The 24902-nt window shown below is 37.2% G+C and overlaps 1 protein-coding gene across 1 annotated transcript in view; it reads left to right on the plus strand.

Moving 5' to 3' along the window:
• The window catches only part of Bbs9 (Bardet-Biedl syndrome 9), a 487047-nt gene that overhangs the window by 379312 nt on the left and 82833 nt on the right, over nucleotides 1-24902 (plus strand). Inside the window, exon 22 of the mRNA XM_048786306.1 lies at nucleotides 21499-21721. Within this exon, the coding sequence (XP_048642263.1) occupies nucleotides 21499-21721 (223 nt within the window). The remainder of the gene's footprint in view (nucleotides 1-21498; nucleotides 21722-24902) is intronic.

Here is a 24902-nt window from a genome sequence, read left to right on the forward strand (position 1 = left end):
AAAAAAAAAAAAAAAAAAAAAAAAAAAAACCAAACAAACCATTAAACTGGGCAGGAGTCCCTTCTACACACAAGGGCCTGAGTGACCAAGCAGCTCCATTGTTTATTAGGAAGCTACCCCTGAAACATGGAAGAACTTCCTGGATATCAAGGTTCTAAATGTAGGAACTGATTCCTAAGAGAGACTGTGGTGTTTCTTACTCTAGTGATGATTAAAAGCAGCCTCTTCTGTCTGGAAGTATATTAATAAGTGTGATCATCCCTGTAGGCAAGTAAGTGGACTTAGTCTCTTCCCAGAGCCTCTTTCCACCCTGCATCCTCTGCAACCTTTTCTTTCATACCTCCCAGAAAACATGTAGAGGAAAATACTTTCAACTCTCTTTCAAATCTGGTGAGATTAGAAGGTGTGCATACTCGTTATGTCTATTGGAGTTATTAATGAGACAAGACATTTGATAAAAACATAGCTTGGAGAAGAATGAATCAAAAAAGACATTTTAATACTGCTTGTTATGCTCTTCATCTTTAATTAGGTTGTGGTATTCACTTTGGACTTCTACTGTTGAGACAGCTTCTATGTCTTGAGAAAAAAGGAATCCTTTTTCATTCTTTAAGACATACATATACAGCATGTGGTTTTGACATACTCATTCACAGTCCCCCACATTATGCCTTTAGACCTCACAAATAAATGCTATGTGATGGGTATCCCACTGAGATGTGAAAATGAAATATGCAAACCTGAAATAACTTGGAAGGAGGGTGAGGTGGGAAGAATGGAGTCTCTTACCAGAATGTTGAAAATATATCCCATATTGAAGTTATTATGATACCACAAAAATCTGAATGTAATTTAGATGGTTTGGTTGAGGGTAGATGGCAGAGTACATGTGGGAGGGGGGGACTTTAGACATGTGGACAACATTTTCAGAAGAGACTCTCAGCTCAAGGTCAGATGTCCCCACATGTATTGAGAGGTAGAAGAAAATGTTCAGAATATATTTTATTTACATTTCAAACAGCTCTGCATAATGATTGTGTTGTGTTGTTGTCTATATGGTGTGTGTCAAAAGGCAGGGTAAATGCTATAGTAAACTCTAGAATATTTTCTTTCTAATGGTATCGGGTTCAGAAAACAGAATATTTAGAATTTACTATTGCTAATGGAAAAATAATGTTCTTTGCATTACATTAATCAATATTTTGTTTAAATGCTATTGCATTTGGAACAGTATTGATCATTGTTTTCTTTGATCTATGTTTTTAGTAATGCTTTTCCATTGTTGTCACTTTTCAGTACTATAATAGAGCAAATAAATGCTGGTATTGCAGACTATTACATATAATTTTTAAGGTGCTGAAACTTATATATGCCAGATGTATTTTTTGGGATACCCCCTTTTCACTCTAAGAAAAACATTAAATGTTCTACTTGGTATCTCAAAAAAAGAGCTCTTAAACTCAGTTCCATTATTGGACTTGATAGTCAGTAATTGTCATTACCATCTTCATCTTCTGATGAAGTTTTGTGAAAAATAATTATCACAATATGTGATAGGGCAATTTTTTCTTTTTTTGTGCTGGGGATCAAACCCAGGGCCTTTCACTTGCTGACTACTATTGATCTACAGCCCTAGCCCTTGATAGGACAATTTTAAAGTTAATTGTTTTCATACCTTTCAAATTAAGAACTAAGGATGTTTAGAGTAAATTCTCAGTGCAGAATGTAAATACCTCTACTAATCCACTACTTGAATTTTTTTAGAAAACATTTTATTTACCAAAGTCAGTGCAGACTGTGTTACTGTTTTGATTCTGAAAGAGTGTTTAATTATGACATGAGATATATCTCCCTTCCATGATACCATACAGAAGCCAAATAAGTATTGGCCTAATAAGAAAGATCTTTTATCTAGTTATTTACTCAATGAATATTTATTGAGTGCCTAATAATGTTTTAAGCAGTGTTCTAGGCATACAGCATGCCTCAATAAACAAAGCAGACTGAGATCCCATCCTTTGTGGTTTTTCTTCAACATCATGGGCAAATATTGTAGTCCCGTGTTGTCTAATATAGTAGCCTCTTGTCACATGATATTAAATAGATTAAGTGAAATAAAATTAGAATATCACTGACTGTGTTTCAACAGCTCAGTAGCCACATATGTTGAGTGTTTACCACATTGACCAGCCTGTATATAGAACATTTCTATCATTGCAGAAAGTTTCTTTGGTCATCAAGAGAACTAGCTTCAGCACATTTTGATAAATGAAAGTAAGATAGGACTCTGACATTAAGTTCTGCCATGATATTTGCATCACTGGTCCCTGTTTCTAGTATCCTAGGATCATCATGGACATATGTACAATACCTAAATCCTCTCCCAGGAATAGATTTCTATGGAGAGATTTGTGTACCTATATAAAGGGGAGACAAGAAGTCAGCACGAGTTCTGCTAGTTTCCCTTTGCTATGGTTTAGAAATATCCCCCAAAGCTCCATGTGTTGAAGGCTTGATTGCCATCTGTTTTAGTCTTAACAGTAACTTTTAGGGGACACCGTATATCCACACTAAAACATCAGTCCACCATCAAGGAGAAGTACCAGTATTTCCAAGTGGGCTATTTCAGGTGCTGTTGGGAGATAATGGAACTTTTAGGAGGTGGAGCCTATTAGGAAGTTAGGTCATTGGCAGCATGCTCTTGAAAGAGATAGGGGAACCCTTCCCCTTTCTGTCTCTCTCTTTGGCTTCCTGTCTCTGCCATGAAGTCAGCAGCTCCTCCACCTCATGCTTCTATCATTATGTACTACCTCACCAGAGGCCCAAAGGCAAAAGGGCCAATTGACTATGGAATGAAACCTCTGAAACTGTGAGCCAAAATAAACCTTTCTGCCTATAAACTTTTTCTATCTGTAATCGATTTATAAAGTTGATTATCTCAGCTATATTGTCACAGTGATGGAAAGCTGACTAATATACCCTTCCTGGCTTTGGCAGACATTGTAATCATCATGAATTTCCTGTTTAACTTGTACATAGTCTCTGAATACTTTTGAATACAACATTCTAGGTGGTTACATTTGGAGTTGGTATGTGGACGAAATCCACTTAGTTCATCTAGCAGATGGCAAGAGAGCAAAGAGGAGCAGTCAGTATCAACATTTCCAAGTGGGCTGTGTTGGATTTCTGTTCTAATGTCCATTTATGTTCACTTGACTCTGGAGGAATCTCTAAGAAAAGAGCACTACACCCTGGTTTTGAGACCTGATTACATAGAATCCAAGAGTTGGAAGAAATATTGGCACATTGCACAGCATTTTGTTTGGATTTTTCTTTTCTTTCAAAGTACATTCAATATCTTCAGTAGATATTATCTACTATTTGAAAAAGAAAAGCTTGATTGTGTTCTTACGGGTTTAATAGTTACCTTCCCTAGTGTTGAACTTTAAAAGTCCCTGGGAAAATTAGGATGGAAATTTACTTCAGTTGGAGGAGGAGATTTAGATCTCCTGCCTTACTTTTGATTGATTATTCCTTTTACAAACTGATATGAAAATAGAGACTTATTTTTAACATGTTCAACATGGTTCATGTGAGAAAACAGATGTTTATAATAGGAAATCCTATTGTGTGGAGGGACTTATCAAGGCTCACTTACAAGGTTTAAAGACTTCTACGTCACAGGTCAGATTTGATGTAAGGGCCATTGTGCCAGCTGTCTGGATTGAGTGATGACCGAGATGGCTAATCATTGCCATTATTAATGACCTTTTCTTAAAAGGCAAACAAGAGGAGGAAGTCTGGTGTCAGTATTAAGTCTCCCTTTATGACTGTTCAAGTATCATCACAATTAAAACTGTCTATGGGAACATAGTGCAGAAAGTAAATATTTTGGTATTTCCCATGATCTTAGCCAGCAAGATAAACATGAAATAATTAGTTTTATGTTCATAATGGTCATTTACCATGTGTCACAGTTGCTAGTTAGATGGGTCTGGTTTTAAGAAGTTGTATAATGTTCTACCTCACCGAAGTTGAATATAACATACCTTAGCAAGAAGATGAGTTTCTTGCTGTTTAAAAAACTAAATAACTGAGGTACATCAGAATAGGAGCCAGGCAGGATACAATGCACATATTGTAACTCAAAATTTTTAAACTTTATGTGTATCAAATATGAAATTGTGCTTTAATGGATGCATTTAATGTTATTTGTGTATTTTAAAATTGGGAAACTCAATAAATGAAGAATTAAAGCATCAATCTTCCTGGATAAGCCCTCAAATCTTTTTTGAAATAAGACGGGATTTCAATGTAAATTAACTTAACAAGCAAAATTGAAACAATTGCAGTGAGGAAAATGATGACCATCTCCCTCATAATGCTTACCATTTTGACTCCTGGTTGGAAAGGTGATTACATTCATTCAATTTCCTTAAAATACCTTTTCCTAACCTAGTTGAAGTCTGTTGATTACAGATAGATGATTATGACATTTCTAAGATAATACATTCTTTCAGAAACATACACATGGAAATTGGTGACTTTCCTTTAAAACCAGCTCGCCCTCTGTGCTTTAGCCACATTCAGTTCCTTTTCTCTCTGCATCTCCATGTTTATTCCTTCACCCTGGCCTTCTGGTGTTCATTTGGAAATGTTTCTGGGAAACCCTCTTGGCTCAGGTCCTTGGTTTTCCACCTGGCTGACTGTGGTGGCATCTGTAGCAGCTTTTCTGCCCCTATGTCTGCAGTGTTGAGCCTGTGTCTGTTGGACTTACAGCCCACTGCTCTCCCCTGGCATGTTTGCTTCCATACTTACTGTGGCTCTCTTGGTCATTGTGTTCAGTTTGAACTCGGTGCCAGGTGTGTGGGACTTTCAGTCATTTGGCTCTACCATATCTTATTTCTAGAACTCGTTTTTTATGTCTCCCAGCTTCCCCCTCCCCTTTCACTCTAAGAATGCTGAGTTTCCATGGATATGCAATTTCTTTCCATCAAACCAGGGCTGGTAGTGCTATTTTTTTTTTCCACTTCAAATAGTATCTGCTCTTTACCCCTCTGCCTTCCTCTTTAAAGAGGCAGATCAATTTTCATTTCCTTCCTTTTATTCTGGCTTCCATTCTCTTGTGAATTTCACCTGGGGTTATGACACAATTTACCTCTCATAGTATACTCTAAAATTGTCATATGTGCTTGTCTTATATTTCTTATAAAATAAAGATGTATTTTTTCACATCCCCACAGAATTCAAGCATTTAAGCATATAGTCATATGTAAGCAATCTAGGGATTGTTTAATAAGCCATTTATTTTCATAATGTCTTACATAATTATAGATGTTCTTCCAACAACTATGCAGTTTCTAAAAATTATTATTTGAAAAGGAAACATACTATCTCCATTTATATAACCCCTAAATATTTTGGATTGTATAAGAAAAAACTTGTTCTTTCCCATACAGATATTAAAAGATACAGATAGATTGATAGCTAGGCATGACACATATACAGTCATGTGACACTTGACAATATTTTGGCCAACAATGGATTGAATATACAACCATAAGATTATATCAATTGGTGACATGGTAGCTTTCTTAAGTTTGTTTAAGGGTACTCTAATGCTCATATGATATAGTGCTTCATGACACATTTTTCAGAATGTATCCCAGTTGTTAAGCTGTGCATGACTATATATATATATACATATATATATATACACACACACACACACACACAGGTTCTTATAACTCAAAAAAGTAAACACAAAATTTTCAATATTACCAGTGATAAATATATGCAAGTGAAAGCTACTGTTATATACACTTTAGTTACATTGTTTTAACCAAATTTGTTGAAAAATGGTCCAACAGATGTGTAGCAAAATAGACATACCCATCTATTTCTGGTATGGTCTTTCCAGAGAGTACTTTAGGAATATATGGGTCATAAAACTAATCCTACATCAGATCTAAGTTAATGCACTAAAAGAAGTAAACTAAAATCCATTTGGTACCATAATGTTTATATTTATAATTATGAAGTACTGAAAGCAACTTTAATGCTAATAGTTGGAAAGTAGAAACTGTGTCATATCAGTTGAATAGAATATGTGCCAGACTGGGGTTCAAATTTCTTTTTGAACAAATACTTAATAGATCCGTGTCCTTAGGAAAGTTGTGGGACTTTGAGCATTGGGATGCTGATCTGTACAGAGGTAAACTAGTCCACACCCTAAGCACTGGTTCTGCTTTGAAGAGAAGGGAGAGTGTTCATTGAGATTTGGTTTCAGCTTGTTTTCACTTTATATTCTTACTGAACTAGTAAACAAATGGTACAGAAGAGGAACATGATATTAAGAATGTGAGTGAACTTGACTCTCCAGTGTCTTATTCCCAGAGTGGGATGGAAAACACTGTCTGCAGAATAAGGCATCAGCCAGGTCAGAGGAATGCAGTACCACAGGCTTACATGGTTAGTCCCGGAGCTGTTACTCAAGGAGTTTCTTTCTCTTTCTACATTTCAGGTATATCCTTTTGGGGCTGCTGCTGCCTTTTTTTTTTTTTTAACCACATGATCTGGACTTCATTAGCTTTGCCTGTGGCCTTCTTTAAATGATTTATTGAAACTCAATAAACATTGAAAAAAAAAATATATATATATATACACACACACACACACACACTAAGGTTTTCTTCTTAAATGAGACATCCAAATATATATAACATCCAAATTATATTTTGTTAACACAACATAACTTAGAGTTATATCACTTGTTTAGCTTCAGTGAACTAGACCACACACTGAGCCTCCCTTGAGTATTTTATCATCATTTTAGATTTAGTGTTTTGGTGTTTAGTTATCTATGTCATCATCATCATCATCATCATCATCATCATCATCATCAACCAGAGGTGCTAAACCATATTTTTAAAAACTGATCTGTATTGAGGGTGTAGCTTAGTGGTAAAGCATGTGCTTAGCATGTGTAGTGCTCCTGGGTTCAGTCCTCAATACCACCAGGAAAAAAAAAAAAAGAAACATACAAACAAAAAACTTATAACCCCATTTGGAAACTTTTCAAAGGTTTGAGGTTTCATGAGGACACCCTTTATATACCTCTTAAGGTTTTGTGAGGAACATTGAGGTAATGTACATAAAGTGCTAAATGTGGTAGCTGGTGGGTACTCAGAATTGGGAGTTATTATTACCACTGTTTTACAATAATAAGATGCCAACCACTTTAAGTTATGGCATTATTTTATGAACTAGTTAGGAAAGACAACAAGAAAAACAGAAACATTGACAATTAAACTATGATATAATGGTTTTATAACTTGAAAAATTTTAATAATAATTGAAAGAGATCTTTCATGGTATAAGTACTCTTGTGCCCTAATAGGAAGACATGTGTAAGTAACATAAGCTGATTAAGGTATTCCTAAAACTTTTAAAGTTTGATTCTGCTAAATCACCTTTACACTACAGGTCATGCCAATTGTGTTTTTCCTCACAGCCTGATCTATGTGCCAGGAAGACTGTGGTTGATGCACTGTTTCTTAATGACTATGACACTGTTGCCTCCATGACATTTTTTTCTGAGCCTCTGCTATCCATTCTGAAAAATTTCTTTAACTTAAATAAGTTGAATCATGTTACTGAAAGTTAAACAGCTTAAAATAACAGCAGGGCATTTTAGGCAAATTGATCGTTACTGTTCCAATTACAATTTTGCATGATATGCTAATTAATCAAATCACATCTATGCCAGAGATTTGGCAATTCTTTCTGATTTCAGTTGTATTTCTTGGCAAAGGATAGTCTTATATGTGCATGTATCCCAGTAACAAAGCATAACATAGTTTTTTCTACCTTTGGGTATCTTCTTGTCTTACATCCTGGGAAGCGCTTAGCTTTTGCTTTGTAAGAAAATATGGAATTGCCGTCAGTCTTCACTCATGAATGCTCACTTCAGTAATAACAAGTTAATACTTCCAACTGCTCTATTTTCATGCCTTTCTGTGAACACAGTAACTTTTTTGTTCAATGACAGGTCATAGTGTAAATTTTAAAGAAATTTTAAATGGCAGCTCGACAGGGTAGTAAGAACATGACGTATAAGTTAGTGGAAGTAACATAAAGTGAACAGCTGAGATAAAGGCTGCATATACACAGGCAGTATTAACTACAGGATGACCAAAGACTGAAGCCAGCACTTGTTGATATCACTAAGTGTTAGATGCATCCTTCAGGGATGTTAAAATGTGGAAATGTGGGGGTGGGGGGTGGGGGATGTGCCAGAACTGATGGAACATAACTATAAGAACAGAGTAAAAGAATCATAATTATGGACTTCTTTTATTAAGAGGGATCTTGCAAATAGATTAAATTTGGGGCAGGAAGTTACAGAAAAAGGCAAGGTCTTGATTTTCCATCTGGGAGCAGGCATCCTTGACCAGAAGCACATTCCATATACACAGGAAAATCTTTCAATTGTTGATTTTTTAAGATAAAGCCACAAGTAAACTGTGAGGAATAATGAAGATTTGGTCTCTATTGCTATCATTTTTAATCTGGCAGATTGTATAACATAGTTATGAAATCTAAGTTTAGATCTTACTGATATGGAGTTTGTGAGAACTGCAGGAAATACAGATCTTCTTTCCCACCACAGTGAATAAGAATTTTCAGATGAAATCACTAATATTGTTAACAAGAGTATACTTCACTCTTTGCATTTGGAGTGATGAAATTTTCCAGCTTCTTAGGAAATAAAATCTAATTTCTATGCTTTAACTGCAGTGGTTAGTTGCTTTCTAACTCATTGGGTCTGAATTCAAGGTCATAAACATGTCCATGTAGTTTTTAGCAATCTCAGATTCAAGTCCAATAAACCTCTATAATTAGAATATTTCCTGTTGTGTAAAGAAAAAAGTAGAGGAATTAAGCATGCACATGTACAAGATGGACCTGCCTCAGACAATTCAAAAGAATGTAAGAAAACTAATTCTTCTTGAGCAGTTTCTATGCTAGGCAATGACAAATAACTTTTGATACATTATCTCATGTTCACTATATCCCTTTGAGGAAGGAGGTGTGACAGATGTTGTATATGCACTACCCAAGTTCTTCACTTCTCATTCCTGAAAGCTTCCACTTGATGAAAACCTGCATTTTTTTTTTTTTTTTTTGGCTGAGGACTTCCTCTCTGTGGTAGAGGTTATATAGCCTAGCCACCATGCTCAACCAGTTACTGACGGGATTTGGTAGATTAATACCCAGCTCCCTTCTAAATACCATCTCCCAGGGTTGTCCAGCAGGATTGAGAACCAGTTGTATAATGGCACCTGCTCAATAATATACCCTTTATTGACTTCTACCTCTTCCCCATCTCATTTCCCCACTCCCAGTTGGTACTTCTTGGATCATTTCCCAGGTAAACTACTTATGTTCATATCCTTATCTCAGGCCTATTAGCTCCAATATGCAGATTAAGAAATATGCCCAAGGTCACATACCAAGAAAATAACAGGAAAGATTTGAACTCAAACTAAAGGACCTCACAAAAATGAAAATCTGATACAATCAAGAAACTTTGGATGAGCTGATCATGTTGAGTTTTTATTCTTTTCCAATTTGACTACTTTAACAAGGATAAATGTGGATTTATTGTTTTGTGTTTATGTATACACTTGAGCTGGATTCTGTCCTAGAAAATGCTGACAAAATTAATCAATTTGTGGTTTGCTTCCCATAATACTAAAATGAACTCAAACTGTGTAATCAATTCTTGCCCAAAACTGATCAGAAGATACATTATATTTTTTTAGAGAAGTATAAAGACTTTCTGGTTTGAGAAACTTTTTTTGTTATTTTAAAATTTTTTTCTTTTAGATATATTATACATACATGGAGTATAACTTCCCATTCTTGCAGTTGTACATGATGTGGCATTATACTGGTTGTGTATTCATATAAGAGCATAGGAAAGTTATGTCTGATTCATTCTACTGTCTTTCCTATTGCCATTCCCCTACCCTTCCCTTCATTCCCCTTTGTCTAACCCAATGAACCCTCAACCCCCTAATTTTGTTTCAGCATCCACGTATCAGAGAGAACATTGAATAACTTGTATTTGATAAATAATTCTTGATGAAAGTGGGCTGGCATATGGGGGTTAAAACTAATCATTCCTAAAGCACTTTACCTATACCTTTCTGAGTACGTTTTATTTATATGTTGTTATATTTTTAAGATTCTCATCACTGAGTATAAGGTACTGGAGTGTAAATTCCATATCTGATTCAACTTTATTGATGTTTTTAACTTCACAGTATTTAGTGTAATGTTTTGTTCTAGTTGCCCCTAAGTATTTTAAAATAAATAAATGACTATAGTATTCAAATTAGTGCTTTATTTAATGAGAAAAGACATTTAAAATTAGAATCAATATAAGCATAAACATGCAACCTCATAAATAATTACAGCTTTGAGATTTGAGCAACTGCATTACCTTTATTTTAGCTTGATTGCTATGAAAAATGACACTAACATTGAATGATACACAACACAGTCATTTTGGGTACTATCCTACATACTTTTTCTCCAGACTTGAATTCTGTTTGAAGAAAATAGAAATGTGAATTGTATGTAGATCTTTCTGTAGCTGTTTCATACCCATTGGAAATCCTGATTAAACAGGAAGTAGGTAGCCACATCTTAAAATAGTGAAGTTTCTGGGTGGTTCTAAAAAATCTGAACTAATTAAAGGGAGAAGAGAAAAATAGAAGGAAAAGTGTATTACTTTACACTTTAATCATTGGTTTTATGTATTTTTGAGTTTGAATTTGGTCATTTTTTCCCCTTGAGTTTGGTCATTCCTGTTCTTTGAGATATTTAGTGCAGCATTGTCAGTGGAGAGATTGATGCCTGTAGTTTGCTCACATGGTGGTTCTTTAGTGCTTGGGAGTCTCTTGAATTTTCTTAGGACTCTCTCAGATATTTTGGTACTTGGGAAGTCTGTTACCCCATGTAATCTTATGATTTGATAACATCGGTAGCTGCTCCAAGTAGTCTCAATAATGAGTCCCTGTATGATGAGCATGTATGATTTAGACTCATCAGAATCAAATCTGATCATTGTTATGTTTTCAGGAGCCATGGCCCCCCAAAGTTATTCTCAGATGTCAGTTTCAGTAGTCTATGCAGGTACTAAAAGCTTTGATGAACTCTTCTAAATGTTTGACTCAACCAGATTGACATAGATCACTCTACTCTTTTTTTCTTTTTCTTTTTTTAATTTATTCTAATTTTTATATATGATAGCAGAATGTATTTCAATTGATATTACACATATAGAGCACAATTTGTCATGTCTCTGGTTGTATACAAAGTAGAGTCACACCATTTGTGTCTTCATATATGTACGCAGGGTAATAATATCCAATGCATTCCACCATCTTTTCTACCCCCATTCCCCCTCTGTTCCCTTCCCTCCCCTTTGCCCTATCTAAAGTTCCTCCATTCCTCCCATGCCCCTCATCCCCATTATGGATCAGCATTCTTATATCAGAGAAAACATTCGGCATTTGGTTTTTTGGGGATTGGTTTACTTCACTTAGCATAATATTTCCAACTCCATCCATTTACCTGCAAATACCATGATTTTATTCTCTTTTAATGCTGAGTAGTATTCCATTGTGCATATATACACATTTTCTTTAAGCATTCATCTACTGAAAGGCATCTAGGTTGGCTCCACAGTTTAGCTATTGTGAATTGTGCTGCAATAAACATTGATGTGGCTGTGTCCCTGTAGTATGCTGTTTTTAAGACCCTTGGATATAGACTGAGGAGTGGGATAGTTGGGCCAAATGGTGGTTACATTTCTAGATTCCCAAGGAATCCCCATACTGCTTTCCATATTGGATGTACCATCTTGCAGTCCCACCAGCAATGTATGAGTGTGCCTTTTCCCCCACATTCTTGCCAGCACTTATTGTTGTTTGTATTCTTAATAGCTTCCATTCTGACTGGAGTGAGATTAAATTTTAGAGTAGTTTTGATTTGCATTTCTCTAATTGCTAGAGATGTTGAACATTTTTTCATATATTTGTTGATTGATTGTATATCATCTTCTGAGAAGTGTCTGTTCAGTTCCTTGATCCATTTATTGATTGGGTTATTTGGTTTTTTGGAGTTTAGCTTTTAGAGTTCTTTATATACCCTAGAGGTTAGTGTTCTATCTGATGTGCAAGTGGTAAAAATACATGAATTCAACAAAGTAGCAGGATACAAAATCAACACCCATAAATCAAAGGCATTTCTGTATATCAGTGACAAATCCTCTGAAAGGGAAATTAGGAAAACTACCCCATTTACAATAGCCACAAAAAAAGTATAATACTTGGAAATCAACCAAATAAAAGAGGTGAAAGACCTCTACAATGAAAACTACAGAACACTAAAGAAAGAAATTAAAGAAGACTTTAGAAAATGAAAAGCTCTCCCTTGTTCTTGGATAGGCAGAATTAATATTGTCAAAATGACCATACTACCAAAAGCACTATACATATTTAATGCAATTCCAATCAAAATCCCAACGACATTCCTCATAGAAATAGAAAAAGCAGTCTTGAAATTTATCTGGAAAAATATGAGACCCAGAATAGCTAAAGCAATCCTTAGCAAGACTTTAAACTATACTACAGAGCAATAGTAACAAAAACAGCATGGTATTGGCACCAAATTAGATGGTAGACCAATGGTACATAACCCACATAATTACAGTTATATTAGACAAATGCGCCAAAAACATACATTGGAGAAAAGGTAGCCTCTTCAACAAATGGTGCTGCCAAAACTGGAAATCCATATGCAACAAAATGAAATTAAACCCCTATCTCTCACCAGGTACAAAACTCAACTCAAAGTGGATAAAGGACCTAGGGATTAAACGAGAGACCCTACATCTAATAGAAGAAAAAGTAGGCTCAAATCGCCATCATATCAGATTAGACACCTACTTCCTTAACAAGACTTCTATAGTGCAAGAATTAAAATCAAGAATTAATATTGTGGCCATAAATTTTCTAGTGGAAGAAGTCATTTCTAAATCTCAATATAGTAAAAGGACCCTAAGCAGATCTTCTCAAAAAAGATTGAAAGATATACATAATGAAATGGGAAAGAAGTGCTCCATAGTGTAGTGGTCAAAGAAATGGGACTTATAGCCCTGGATTTCATTATCACTACTATTGTTAATAATTAAGTCATTTGTAATGAAATACCTTACATCTAGAGCCTCATTTGGAGATCATGACACCTATCTTATAGGCTAGTAAAGAGGATGAACTGAAATGCTATTTGTAAAATTCTTTTAAAAGATTGTTTTTTAGTTACAGATGGTCACAATAACTTTGTTTTATTTTTATGTGGTGCTGAGGATCAAACCTGGGGTCTCACACATGCTAGACAAGCACTCTACTGAACCACAACCCCACCCTCTATTTATAAAATTCTTAGCACATTTTCTATCATATAAGAGGTCCTTACATTCAAAGTGTTTTACTGTTTGTTGTTGCTGATATTAATCAAGTGAACTTGCACAGAAGAAATAAACCTTCAGAGAAGACTCTCACAAATAAGAAACATGGCATGGAATTAACTACCTGCAGTTACTAAAAAGAAGTCTCATTAAATCTCAACAAGCACCCAGGAAGAAAAATACTGTTGTAGCTTCTTACTGATGAGATAACTGAGACCTAGAAAATTAAAGTAAGTTTCTCAGATACAGAAAGCTTATGTTTGTTTAAGCCTTAATAAGTCAGAAGCTTATGTCTTCTCATTTCCAATATGTACTTTTCATAGCCTCTTTGTGAAAATATATTAGCATATATAAATATATATTAGCAAGTATGGTGTGAGCTGGTGAATATGGTGGTACTGTGCAGCATGTGACAGCACACATCTAATGATCTCAGGAGGAAAGTAACCTCAAATTTGGGGTTCACCATCCTGCTCCTCCATTATTCCCTAGATCTTTATCTAGTACTTTTTTTTTTACTATCTTGTTAGCTTTCCTGTGCCTTTGAAGAAATTTTTAATTTTTTTTCTAAGTATTCTTAGAAAATTGGTCCAAATGATTCAACTTACCATCACCAGAATCAACTTTCCCTTGGACTCCCTCATTATCAATTTGATTTTCCTGTCTTTAATTCTTTTGTAAGTTGCTTCTGAATAGTGCATGTGACTGGAAGCTTTTGCCTGAAGCAAATTTCAGTGCTTAATCAATGAGATTAACTCTTTCAGATTTTATTAATGCTTTGTTTTATTTTTTTAAACTGATTATGGCCATCCAGGATCAAGTTTCTTAATAATGTAGGTAATTTGCTTTTTATTCCTCAACCTAAAACCATAGGGTCAGGATGGGAGTACAGGTTAATTGCAAATTTCTTGACAAAGTATAAGCTTTTTGGGGTGGGGGGGGGGAAGATCAGGGTCAGTTGGTTTGAAGCAGTCTTGTGCTTCTGCTTATACTGCAGCTCTGTGAAGGTTGCTTAACTTTTGTTTGTTAAACAGGTTTTGATTTTCATCCAGTAACAAGCAGTGTGCTTGATTTTTCACAAAGTAGTGTGGATAGGTTTCCACCTCCATCTAATTTTGGTTGAAACCTCAGATTTTTACAGCTTTGGAGTCATGACAAAAGAAATTCAGAATTCCAAAAGCCCAACAAGATCAATTTAAAATAAAAAAGAATGATATTGGGGAATGAGAGTGAGTGGTTTACATGTACAGTTTTCTTCATTTTATTAGCAATGATTTGAAAAATTTCAAGCTGACTTTTTTCAGTGCTTTATTTTATAAAAATCAATGAGTATGATTTCAAATTCATTGATACCATATAGACTATACAACTTAGTTTCACGTTATAATTTTATTTTATATTTCAGATTCAAAGAGCTGTTTCAGATGACTAACAGCTCAAGGGTGACTAGCTCAATATTTTGAACCCTCTTTACATGACAGCTCCCTATATTGACTGAATACAGTCTATTCCTTGGAAATAATCTGAACATAGGTAAATACTATTCCTTCCACAATATGTAATTTACAACTAACATACAAAGTTTTATTTGGGTTTATAATGACCCTTCATACAATTATTTTTACTTTGTTTTGCTTATTATATTAGAAAGCAGTACAAAATAATGCTGATTATGTTCTGTGGGTCAAATAAATAGCCAGACTTTCTAGTATGAATCCTGTACATCTATGCAAGAGAAAATTTATTTCCCTTTAATACAGTCTTTAAAAGATAAGTAAATATGATGTAAAGGTTGTTTTGCCTTGAAGTACGTAATGCTAGACAGGCATTGTGTATGACAGTCTTCTTTCCTCAACTGAAACCTGGGCCATGGCCATATAGTTTCCATTTGTTTCTTTAGACTGATCTTCTTTTTTATCCTTTTTCTTTCCTTGAGAGTTAAGTTTTGCACATTGGTAATAAACAGTGCTATGGCACTTGGTGGGTTTTCCATATACTACTACAATTAAGAATGTGGTAGTGTTTCTATTATAAACAAGTTTTCAGGAGTTTATAATTTGTAAAAAAAAAAATTAAAGATGTTGTTTTGCACATTGGTTTTCAATGTTATACTTATTTTTTTTGTTATTTAAAGAGAAAGCAGGATTGAAGCTATAGAAGACAGAATAAAAGTTGTGTGTGGGGAGAATTTCATGAAAATCAAAGGAAGATCCATAGAATAGAGGAAAGCATCACTAGGGGTGAGAGGTGAGGAGGGAGGGGGGAATTGCTGGGGAGCCAAATTGGTCAAATTATATTGTTATATTGTTTGCATATACTAATGTGTAACAACAAAGACCACCATTGTGTATGACTATAATGTACCAATAAAAATGTGGAAAAAGATAGAATTAAATATATTCACTGGTTCCATATTGTCTTCTAATTAAGATTCCAGAGTGCATTATCACCTTTGAAGGATTGACATAGTGAATAATATTATTCCTGTTTTTATGGAGACCTCAGATATACCTTAGGAGATTGAGTGAATGGGACAGAGGAGGTGAATGAGGATAAGTCAGAACCCAGAAGGGGCAGCTATCTTAACTCACTTGTTTTAATTTACAGGTATCCTGGGAATATTCTCATTTTATTTTTTCTTTGATTTATTTGATTACTACCCTAAGGAGTTAATTTTACAAAATGGGTTAGACTTTTTGCTTCTTACTGTTTCTGATAAGCCACTTGCTTGGTACTGATATTTGGGCACCGTGACCAGTGGAGACTAGCGGGATAAGTAGAGCAGAGCAATCAGAAACTCAGCTGCAGCTCTCTGGTCTTGTAGTTAAAAAATAACCTGTTTGACTTCTGTCAGGAGGATTAGACTAAGCAAGGCCAGGAACTTCAATGTAAAGAGCTGACCCATGGAAACAGGGCACACTTGGGTATCACCCTGGTACCCAAAGACATCTGTGATCCCCATGTAGTATAAGAGGCTTTGCAGAGGCAGGTGAAACAGGGAAGCTGAAAACTGGGTAGCCTTTTGTGGATACCCATAGCAAGAAACTGGGCATTGGAGAAACAGGCAGTAAGGCCACAGACAGAGTCCAGTTCATTGGAGGGCATCTGGCAAAGATCAAGGCAGCCCAGTCTGTCAGAGTGACACTTTAAGTAGGCTCCCAAGAAAGGGACTCAGGCAATGGACTAAGACAAAAATAAAGTTCCCACAGTGATGTGTCCCACATTCAGCTTCATTTTGTGTCATTGTGACAAAATATCCAAGATAAACAGCTTAAAAGGAAGAAAGGTTTATTTTGACTCATGGTTTTGATGTTTCAGTTCATGATTGGCTGACTCTATTTCTTTGGGGCCTTTGGCAAGGCAGAACATTATGGTGGTGAGCACATGGTAGAACAAAGCTAGTCACTTCATGGAATCCAGGAAACAGGGAGAGAGAGAAGAGGAGACTGAGTCCCCTGTACCCTTCAAGAGGATGTACTCAGTGACCTATTTCCTCCAACTAGTTCTACCCCTAAAGTTTGCACTACCTCCCCATCATGCCACCAACTGGGGACCCAGCCTTCAGCACTTGAGTTTTGGGAGAACATTTAAGATCCAAACCATAAAGTGTGGGTATAGACAAGGTCTTGGGAATGAAGGGAAAACCCAGTTATTAATACTAGAAAATGTGAACACACCCTTCCCAAACCTAATGACTAAGTTAATTTCCAATACTTAAAGTAGAATAACACATATGTTTAAATTCCTTCCTGCCTTTAGTTCTTCCTCTATCTACCTGCTGTTGTTTTCTAAAAGTCATACATAGGTCAGTCAACTGAGATTTTAGAGTTTAACATGTAGATTTGAGAACTAAAACAAAACCCAGTTCTCACTGAAGGGTATATGCTTAGTTCCCTTCCAGATATTTTTGGAGATATTTCCTCTGTATTAAGATTTGCTTTCACTCTCCTACATGCAGCTTTAAAGGATAAGTTAGGTATGTGCATGTGAGGCATGTAGGTATGTTTAGATATGGGCTGTAAATAAAAATGATAGACTCAGACACCAAAATAGCTTACTTTTAAGGTACTTCTCACATGTAGTTTCTATATTCCACACAGTTTTGTTTAATATTTCATTAGGTAGGTATGTTACATGGTGGATTAATGAATTGTATTTTTATGTAAACTAAACTCCCATTTCAAAGGCTCCTCTTGTCTCATAAATATATTCTCTTTGATTATCATATTTGAATTTATGTAGCAATTCAGACCTTGCAAATAATAACTCTGTATTTTAGTAGCAATCTCTCTGAAGTATTGGCATCATGCTTCATTCTATTCCATGCCAAATATCTAAATATGACGTGATTTTTTACTTGATTTGCAAGTTGGAAGTAGGCAAAGAAATTCTATTGAGGTACTTCTATGCTAACTAAATTCCATACCTACTTAAATTATCTAATACACTGCTGTAATCTACTTACTAATACAGAAGTTTGCGTAGATGAAGAGTCTATCGGAGAGTGAAAACTGTATTCGTGCTGAAATGACCACAGAGGATACAAATGTCAAAATATACTCAAAGGATTTTTTCTTCTTATACTCCAGAGATCTTTGTCAAAGGCACCAAAAGCAACTTGAAAATTTGTCTTCTCCAGTAACATCTGGGTTGCTTTTTTGGTCTTTCCTTGTCTCATTTCATTATTATTGGGATGAAGAGTCAATTTTTGATATTTGTCTAATTTAGATTTTAGTAGTAGCAGAGAGATATCTTTGTAGTAACTAGTGGTTTATTATTCTTTAGTGGTTAGGAAACTGTTTTTGCAGTCTTTGAGGTCTTCTTGAGAGGATTTTCCAGTCATTTTAAAATCATTATTTCCTAATTTTCCTAGTTACATCAATAAAGGGACAATAGAAATGGGTCAGTAGATGAAAGAATCTGGATTAATGGATTATGTCAATCAATGTCAAGTTCTGCAGTAGTTGTAGAGTCTGCACTTTGGTCTAATGAAGCTGCTGTGTGAGCCAAGAAGGGAAGACAGTGGCGAGTGTGGCAGGGCCTAGGCTTGAAGTGTTCGTGTATACATTGTGAAACAAGAGCATGGTGGAGCAGCCAAGAGAGCAGAAGCCAGGCTGGCAGGTAGGATCCCCAGAAAACAGGAGGGAGGCCAGTGTCCCAGCCTGTACTACCAGGCCCAGCCTGGTGTCCTGGGGTCAGTTTGGGGTTCTCTCCTTAGCTGCATAAATTTTTAAGTGTTTAAAATTGGAACCCATTCAAAGAAGAGTGGTTTGGATGGAGAGAAAACTTGAAACCATGTTTATATAAGGAAGAGCTGGAGGAACTGGGATGTTTATTCTGGAGGAGAGGGTACAGAATTGCTGTCTTCACAGATATAAAGGGCTGTCATGTATAAGAGAGTTTAGACTGATTTTGCATGGTTCTGGAGGTTAGAACAAGGGCCACTGAAGCCAACTTCGGTTTAGAAAGCAAATAGCTTTCTGTTGGTTGCACATGTCCTGAGAGGAGTGAACTGCCTCAAAAAGTAACATAAATCTTGGGCCAGGCACAGTGGTACATGTCTGTAATCCCAGAGGCTGGGGAGACGTGAAGCAAGAGGATGGTGAGTTCAAAGCCAGTCTCAGCAATTGTTCTTAGTGAGGCCCTAAGCAACTTAGTGAGACCCTGTCTCAAAATAAAATATAAAAAGGGATGGGGATGTGGCTCAGTGGCTGAGTACCCCTGGGTTCAATCCCTGGTACCACCCCCCAAAAAAATAATATAATTTTGGATTTTGAAGATATTCCTGTCTGGGCAGATGGTTGGTATTATCTAAAGGATCCTGGGAAAATCCCACAAGACTTAACTTAAAGATCTCCAAAACCCTCCCAACTCTAGCATGCTGGTTCTATATCCTACCATCTCAGTCCTGCAAACATATTTCTTGACCACTGTCAGTGCACCAAGTACAATGATGTGGATCGTTCCCAGCACTCCAGTTGGGGAAGCTAGACTTGCAAACAGCAACCCCAGCATTGGGTGAGGTGTGCTAGAGCCCTGAAGAGGGCCTGTGAATGTCATCCTTAGGTGCCAGTGCCTGAGCTGAGGTGAAAGTGGGAGTCAGTCAGGTAAAGAGTAGGAGTAGGGTATAGCAGCATGAGAACTGAACATGTGAGAGGCCTGAGCAGGAGGGAGCGTGGGTGCAGGTGGGTGGGAAGAGAGTACAGTGGAGCAGAAGCTGGGGCAGAAAGAGCCTTAAATACTAAACTTAGCATTTACATATAGGAGTTGAAGCTTGGGAATAACATCATCTGATTTGCATATTTCAAAAGTGCCTCAAAAACAAGGTTGAAGATGGAGTGGCAATAACAGTGAGGGCTTCCAGAGCCACGTGTCATCCAAGTCTCAGATTTATCACCTCTATTGTAAGGGTATTGAACTATTCTGGAATATTGTATGAGAATAACTTCTTTTTCTGTCTCTCTTTGCATAGCACTTTGAGTATATGGCCCATGGTGCTCTTGGCCTTGTCAGCCTGTGGGTACGAATGGCACTTTTTTTTAATGCTGAATGGATATATAAATAAATCCACTTCAGGTCAAGATATTACAAGTCTTAAATTCTTAATAGCAAGGCTTTGAAAGGAAACAAGAAGCTGAATGTAACAATGCCTGCAGGAAGTACTGTATACAATATTATTTCCTTAAAGGAATAGCAGAGGAGGAAAAAACATAATTTGATCACTCTTTTCACATTTCAGTACTCAAAACTTTATCCCAAACAGGAAAAGCAAATCCAGAAACTTCTGCCTGCTCATGATCATTGCTGAAGGGTGTTCTTTAAATGACATAATTACTCTCCCAGAGACAGGCTGGGGGTGACGGAAAACTACTCTCCCAAGAGGCTGGCTGAGGAGAGAGTTTAGGAAGCAGGAAAGTCAGCAAGCGGATGGCCTCTGAGGTTCTGGCTTCAAGTCTGTGATGTTGCTGTGGAACTGAAAGAGTTCTAGAAACCAACACCCAAATTTCATTCAGGCTTCCCTGTTGCTCAGTACCTCAAACCCCCATGAAGATCTTACCCAGGAATCTCTGGGCCTCCTGGGATGCCTAATGGAAGTCCATCAATTGATCCATCCTGCTCTTTACCCCCTCACCACCCACTCCTTATTGCAAATCTTATCTGTACCCACCTGAAGGTGACCCTGCCTGTGCCAGTCCTGCTGGTGATAGCATCCTCTGTGGCAATGCTGAGGACCTTCCACAGCACCGCTGTTCCTAGGATCACAGCCTTCATGGTACTAAGGTGATGCTATACTTCTCCAGGTCTTCACCACAGCACAGTCACACTATTCCCAACAAAAGCAGGCTAAATGATTTCTTGCTTTGTGTTACTTTTTTTGTCACTTGAGTGAAATGGGACTAGAATGGGCCCTTGTGTCTCACAAAATCCATCTTGAAATTAGCTCCTTTGGTTTTTTTGCCTGCAACCCCATGGCTGTGTCACTGGTAGCTGACACATCAGGGTTTTATCTCCATTTCAGTTTCTCCCAAGGTATCCATAGGTCCTGTCTAGGTCCTGCCTGTTGGGCCAGCTCTCCTTTGGCAGAAGTATAAAGCAAAACAGACGATACTTCTGGCAGCTTCCCCCACCAGATCATCAAACAGACCTGCACTGGAGATTAATCTTATTGTTACTGATTACTCTGTGCCTGACACGGTGCTAAGAGCTTCTCATATATCATCTCATTTAATCACCCCAACCCTCGTGGAGGATGAGGCCAAGAGGAATTAGTAACCTTTTCAGGGTCAAACAGCTGACAGAGCTAGAATTCAAAATGTGTCTGGTCTGGAGTATTGCAGGGACCAAGCTTTTTTTCCAGAACCTGAACATAATAAACACTCAATCATTTGGATAACCTGGTTAACAGTAAAGTGCCCACTTGGCTCATTGTCATCCTCCCTGGCTTTTGCATACAGGGTTGGGAAGAAACGGTGGATGCTGCCATTTCTCACTTATTGAAGACCTGCCTATCAAAGAGTTCAAAGGAACAGGCTTTGAACCTCAACAGCCAGCTGAACATACCTAAAGACACAAGCCGACTGAAAAAACACATCACCTTGCTTTGCGATAGATTAGCCAAAGGTGGCCGTCTCTGCTTAAGTAATGATGCTGCAGCCCCACAGACTATGGTCATGCCAGGTAAGAGCTTTGTCCACGCTCCCTAAGCGCAATTTTACTTTCCTCAAATTAAAGGAATGTGCTTGTGGTTGTGTTTGGGGTTTAAATTTCATATTAAAGTGATGATAGCCAAGAAAATTGCTTTCACGTTTCCCCTCAGATATCCCAGGGTAACCACTTGGATAAATATTCTTGGGGCATTTGCTTGCTAGACAGTTCTAGAATGGTATGTCTCTTTTCTTCCCTCTGCTTTTAAGTATATGATCCATTTTGTTTTGCTCCTAACCAATAAAAAGTGGATTAGAGAATAAAACTGTTTTTAAGGAAAAGGTTTGCTAAATGTGATCTCACAATACCATATTTCGTGAATGTAAATAGCATGATACAAGGAGCTAATGTAATCCAGATGAGTTAGGTCCCTTCTGCTGTTTGCTTGGACTGTGGTCATCTGAATAAGGAGGAAGAGACAAAGGGAAAGACCTGGGATCAGGAGATGTGAGCAGGCTTCAGGGCCAAGGTAAGGAGGAGGAGGAGCCTGTGGGCCAGGGTAGAGGAGGAGCTCTAGCTTGTCCCAATGTAGACAGTCAGTGAGGGTCATAGGCACCCAGGTCGGCCCTTCTCATTTCAGGGGGTTGGGAGGGGTGCTCGACAAGCTGTCAATCTCACTGCACTCAGGTCTGTCAGAGGCAGCAATCTTGGAAGTCCCACTTTCCTCTTCCTACCCTCTCTAAGGCAGCAGCAGGGAGCATAGTATAAGTGAATTTATTAAGTGTGACAGCTGTGGCATCTATTTCTCTAAGACAAGAACCATAGTTTAGGAAGTGATGTGGTTTTCTCTTCTTCCTTCTTAACATGCCTTTTGTCTACTTCCCCTCCTCCCTTGCTGATGCTCTTGCTGTTGCCTTCTTTTTCCCCTTAATCAGCATTCCTAGAAGTAAAAAGGAATGTGAGCGAAATCTTAAAAAGATAAACATGGAGACAGCATAACATAATCTAATAAGCACAGACTCTGGAGGCAGACAGACCAATGTTTGGATCTTGCCTCTATCCCATGCTACTTATAGATATGTTTCTTAACTTTTCAATCTCAAGTTTTTTCCTCTGGAAATAGAGTATAATAAAGTCTGCCTTATTGCCAGGGCCTATGTGTTTGTAAAGCACCTGCTACAATGCTGGGAATAGAGAAACACTGAAGAAACTCAAGCGATAATTATTGCCATTGTTATCAGTATATGTATAATTCAGCCTCTAGATTTTGCAGTGAGGAAATAGCTGGTTTAGAGTCATTGGATTCTATAGTCTTTGACTTGAAATACTTTGACCTGAACTACACAGAGAAATCAACTTTTACTTCAAAAGAATATTTCTTATTTGGCCTTTTCAAATAGAAATGCTTTTCCACGGAGAGACAGTTCTGATATGGTTTGCCTTTATGTGGGCCCTCTTCATCTTGCTCTCATGACATCCTCCAAACTAGTCTTCTGGCCTCCGTTTGTCTATCTTCTGTCCAGTATTGTAGAAGAAATTATTTATTTATATCCTAAGAAATAAATAATGTCTTAATGAGATAATAATTGAAAACTCTTCACTATAATTGGCACATAGATTATGGCTTTCCCTCCATATTCAGGGGAAATGCTGAATATATGAAGGAGAAAATCTGAAGGAAGATGGGCTTAGCCCACCTGATTGGCTGGTCCCCTGCCAGTCCACGCTGCAGCAGTCCTGAGTTTCCTCTGCAGACCCTTGTCTGAGCCTCTGTAGGAGCAGCTATTAGGAGTCTATAGACAAAGCTAGCAAAAGCCCAGGGGTTTCCTCAGTCACATTTACTGATTATGGAACTTTAGTCATTGTAATTTAAATGACTAAGCAATTTAAGGTCTATTTCCATATCTATAATAAGGAACACTTCAGATTTCAGAGCAAAATCTTTGAATGTGTGGAGGGAAGGGATGAAGGAAAGGGGGAAGAGATGCATGGGAGGAAGAAATAAAGGAAGGAAGATGGAAAATGTTTTCACAGCCCAGAAGCCTATGAGCCCTCTGTGTCTCACGCCAGTCTAGTTGAGTTCTTTCATTGGGGAGATTAGGCTGTGTGTGCTGCCTGTCACAATCATATTGTCAAAGTCACATTCTTGTCACAGTATTGTTTGCTCTTACTTTCTGATAACTCACTTTGCAACTCTGTGGTCCAGTGACTCTACCCTACTTGTCTCAATCTGATTACAATAGTGAGTTTACTTCAGAGTGAGTTTACTGCCAAAGTGTTTCAGGCAAGGAGTGCTCACTTATCTGCCTATGACACTTTTCCTCTCTAGAACTCAGCATTTTCACATACTTTATCTCTGTACTTGGCCCATTTTCGAGGTAGAAGAGACATGTAGAAGTGTAGTTATTTTACAGATGGAAAATGGAGGCAGTAAAGGTGAGATATTTGCCTGGAGTTACATGATTGCTAAAAGGTTTAGGCCTAGCATCCAAATCTCCCTGTCCACTGTGTTGCCCTGTAGACCACACAGACTACAGTGGTACAAATCTGCTTCTAAGCAGAGCCTCCTCCTGTGTAAGCAGTTCCTGAACTGCCTTCTTTTGCTTAAATTGGTCCAGCAATGTTGGGGTGGGGGAAAGCCAAGACATGGCTTTACACAGTTTCTTTTCTGTGAGGAATATATTAAATATTTATTGTATGTTTTGTGCTTGATTTTATTCTCTACAGAGACATGATACTATTAGCATAGAGGTAATAAGACAATGAATTATTTCTGCTTCAAGCCTATAACTGTGCAATTTACTGTGTAAGTTCGGCTCCACTAGATGTATCATGATATAAAAAGGTACAGTGGCCTATTAGGAAGGAGTGTGTTACTGAACACATAAGCATTTTTCACATACATGATACTTTTTAAAACTCTGGATGAGAACTTAGAAATCATCTGGTTCACCTCCCTTGTTTAACTGCTGAGGTAACAAAGGCCTAAGAAGGTAAAGTAACTAAGTGGTTAGTATTAAAAGGCAGGAGTGTGTGTAATTTTACCATGTTCCCTATTAAATTGCAGATGGATAAACATCTCTGAATAAAAAAAAACAAAACATTGGTCTTTTCTAGTCTGGATACTTTATGAGCACAGCACCTTGGATATGCCTTTTCTGTGCTCCAGTGAAGGCCATGATGACAACTTCCTCCCTGGGGTGTGGAGTTTGAA

This window comes from Marmota marmota, unplaced genomic scaffold (assembly GCF_001458135.2).
Source record: "Marmota marmota marmota unplaced genomic scaffold, marMar, whole genome shotgun sequence".
NCBI lineage: Eukaryota > Metazoa > Chordata > Mammalia > Rodentia > Sciuridae > Marmota > Marmota marmota.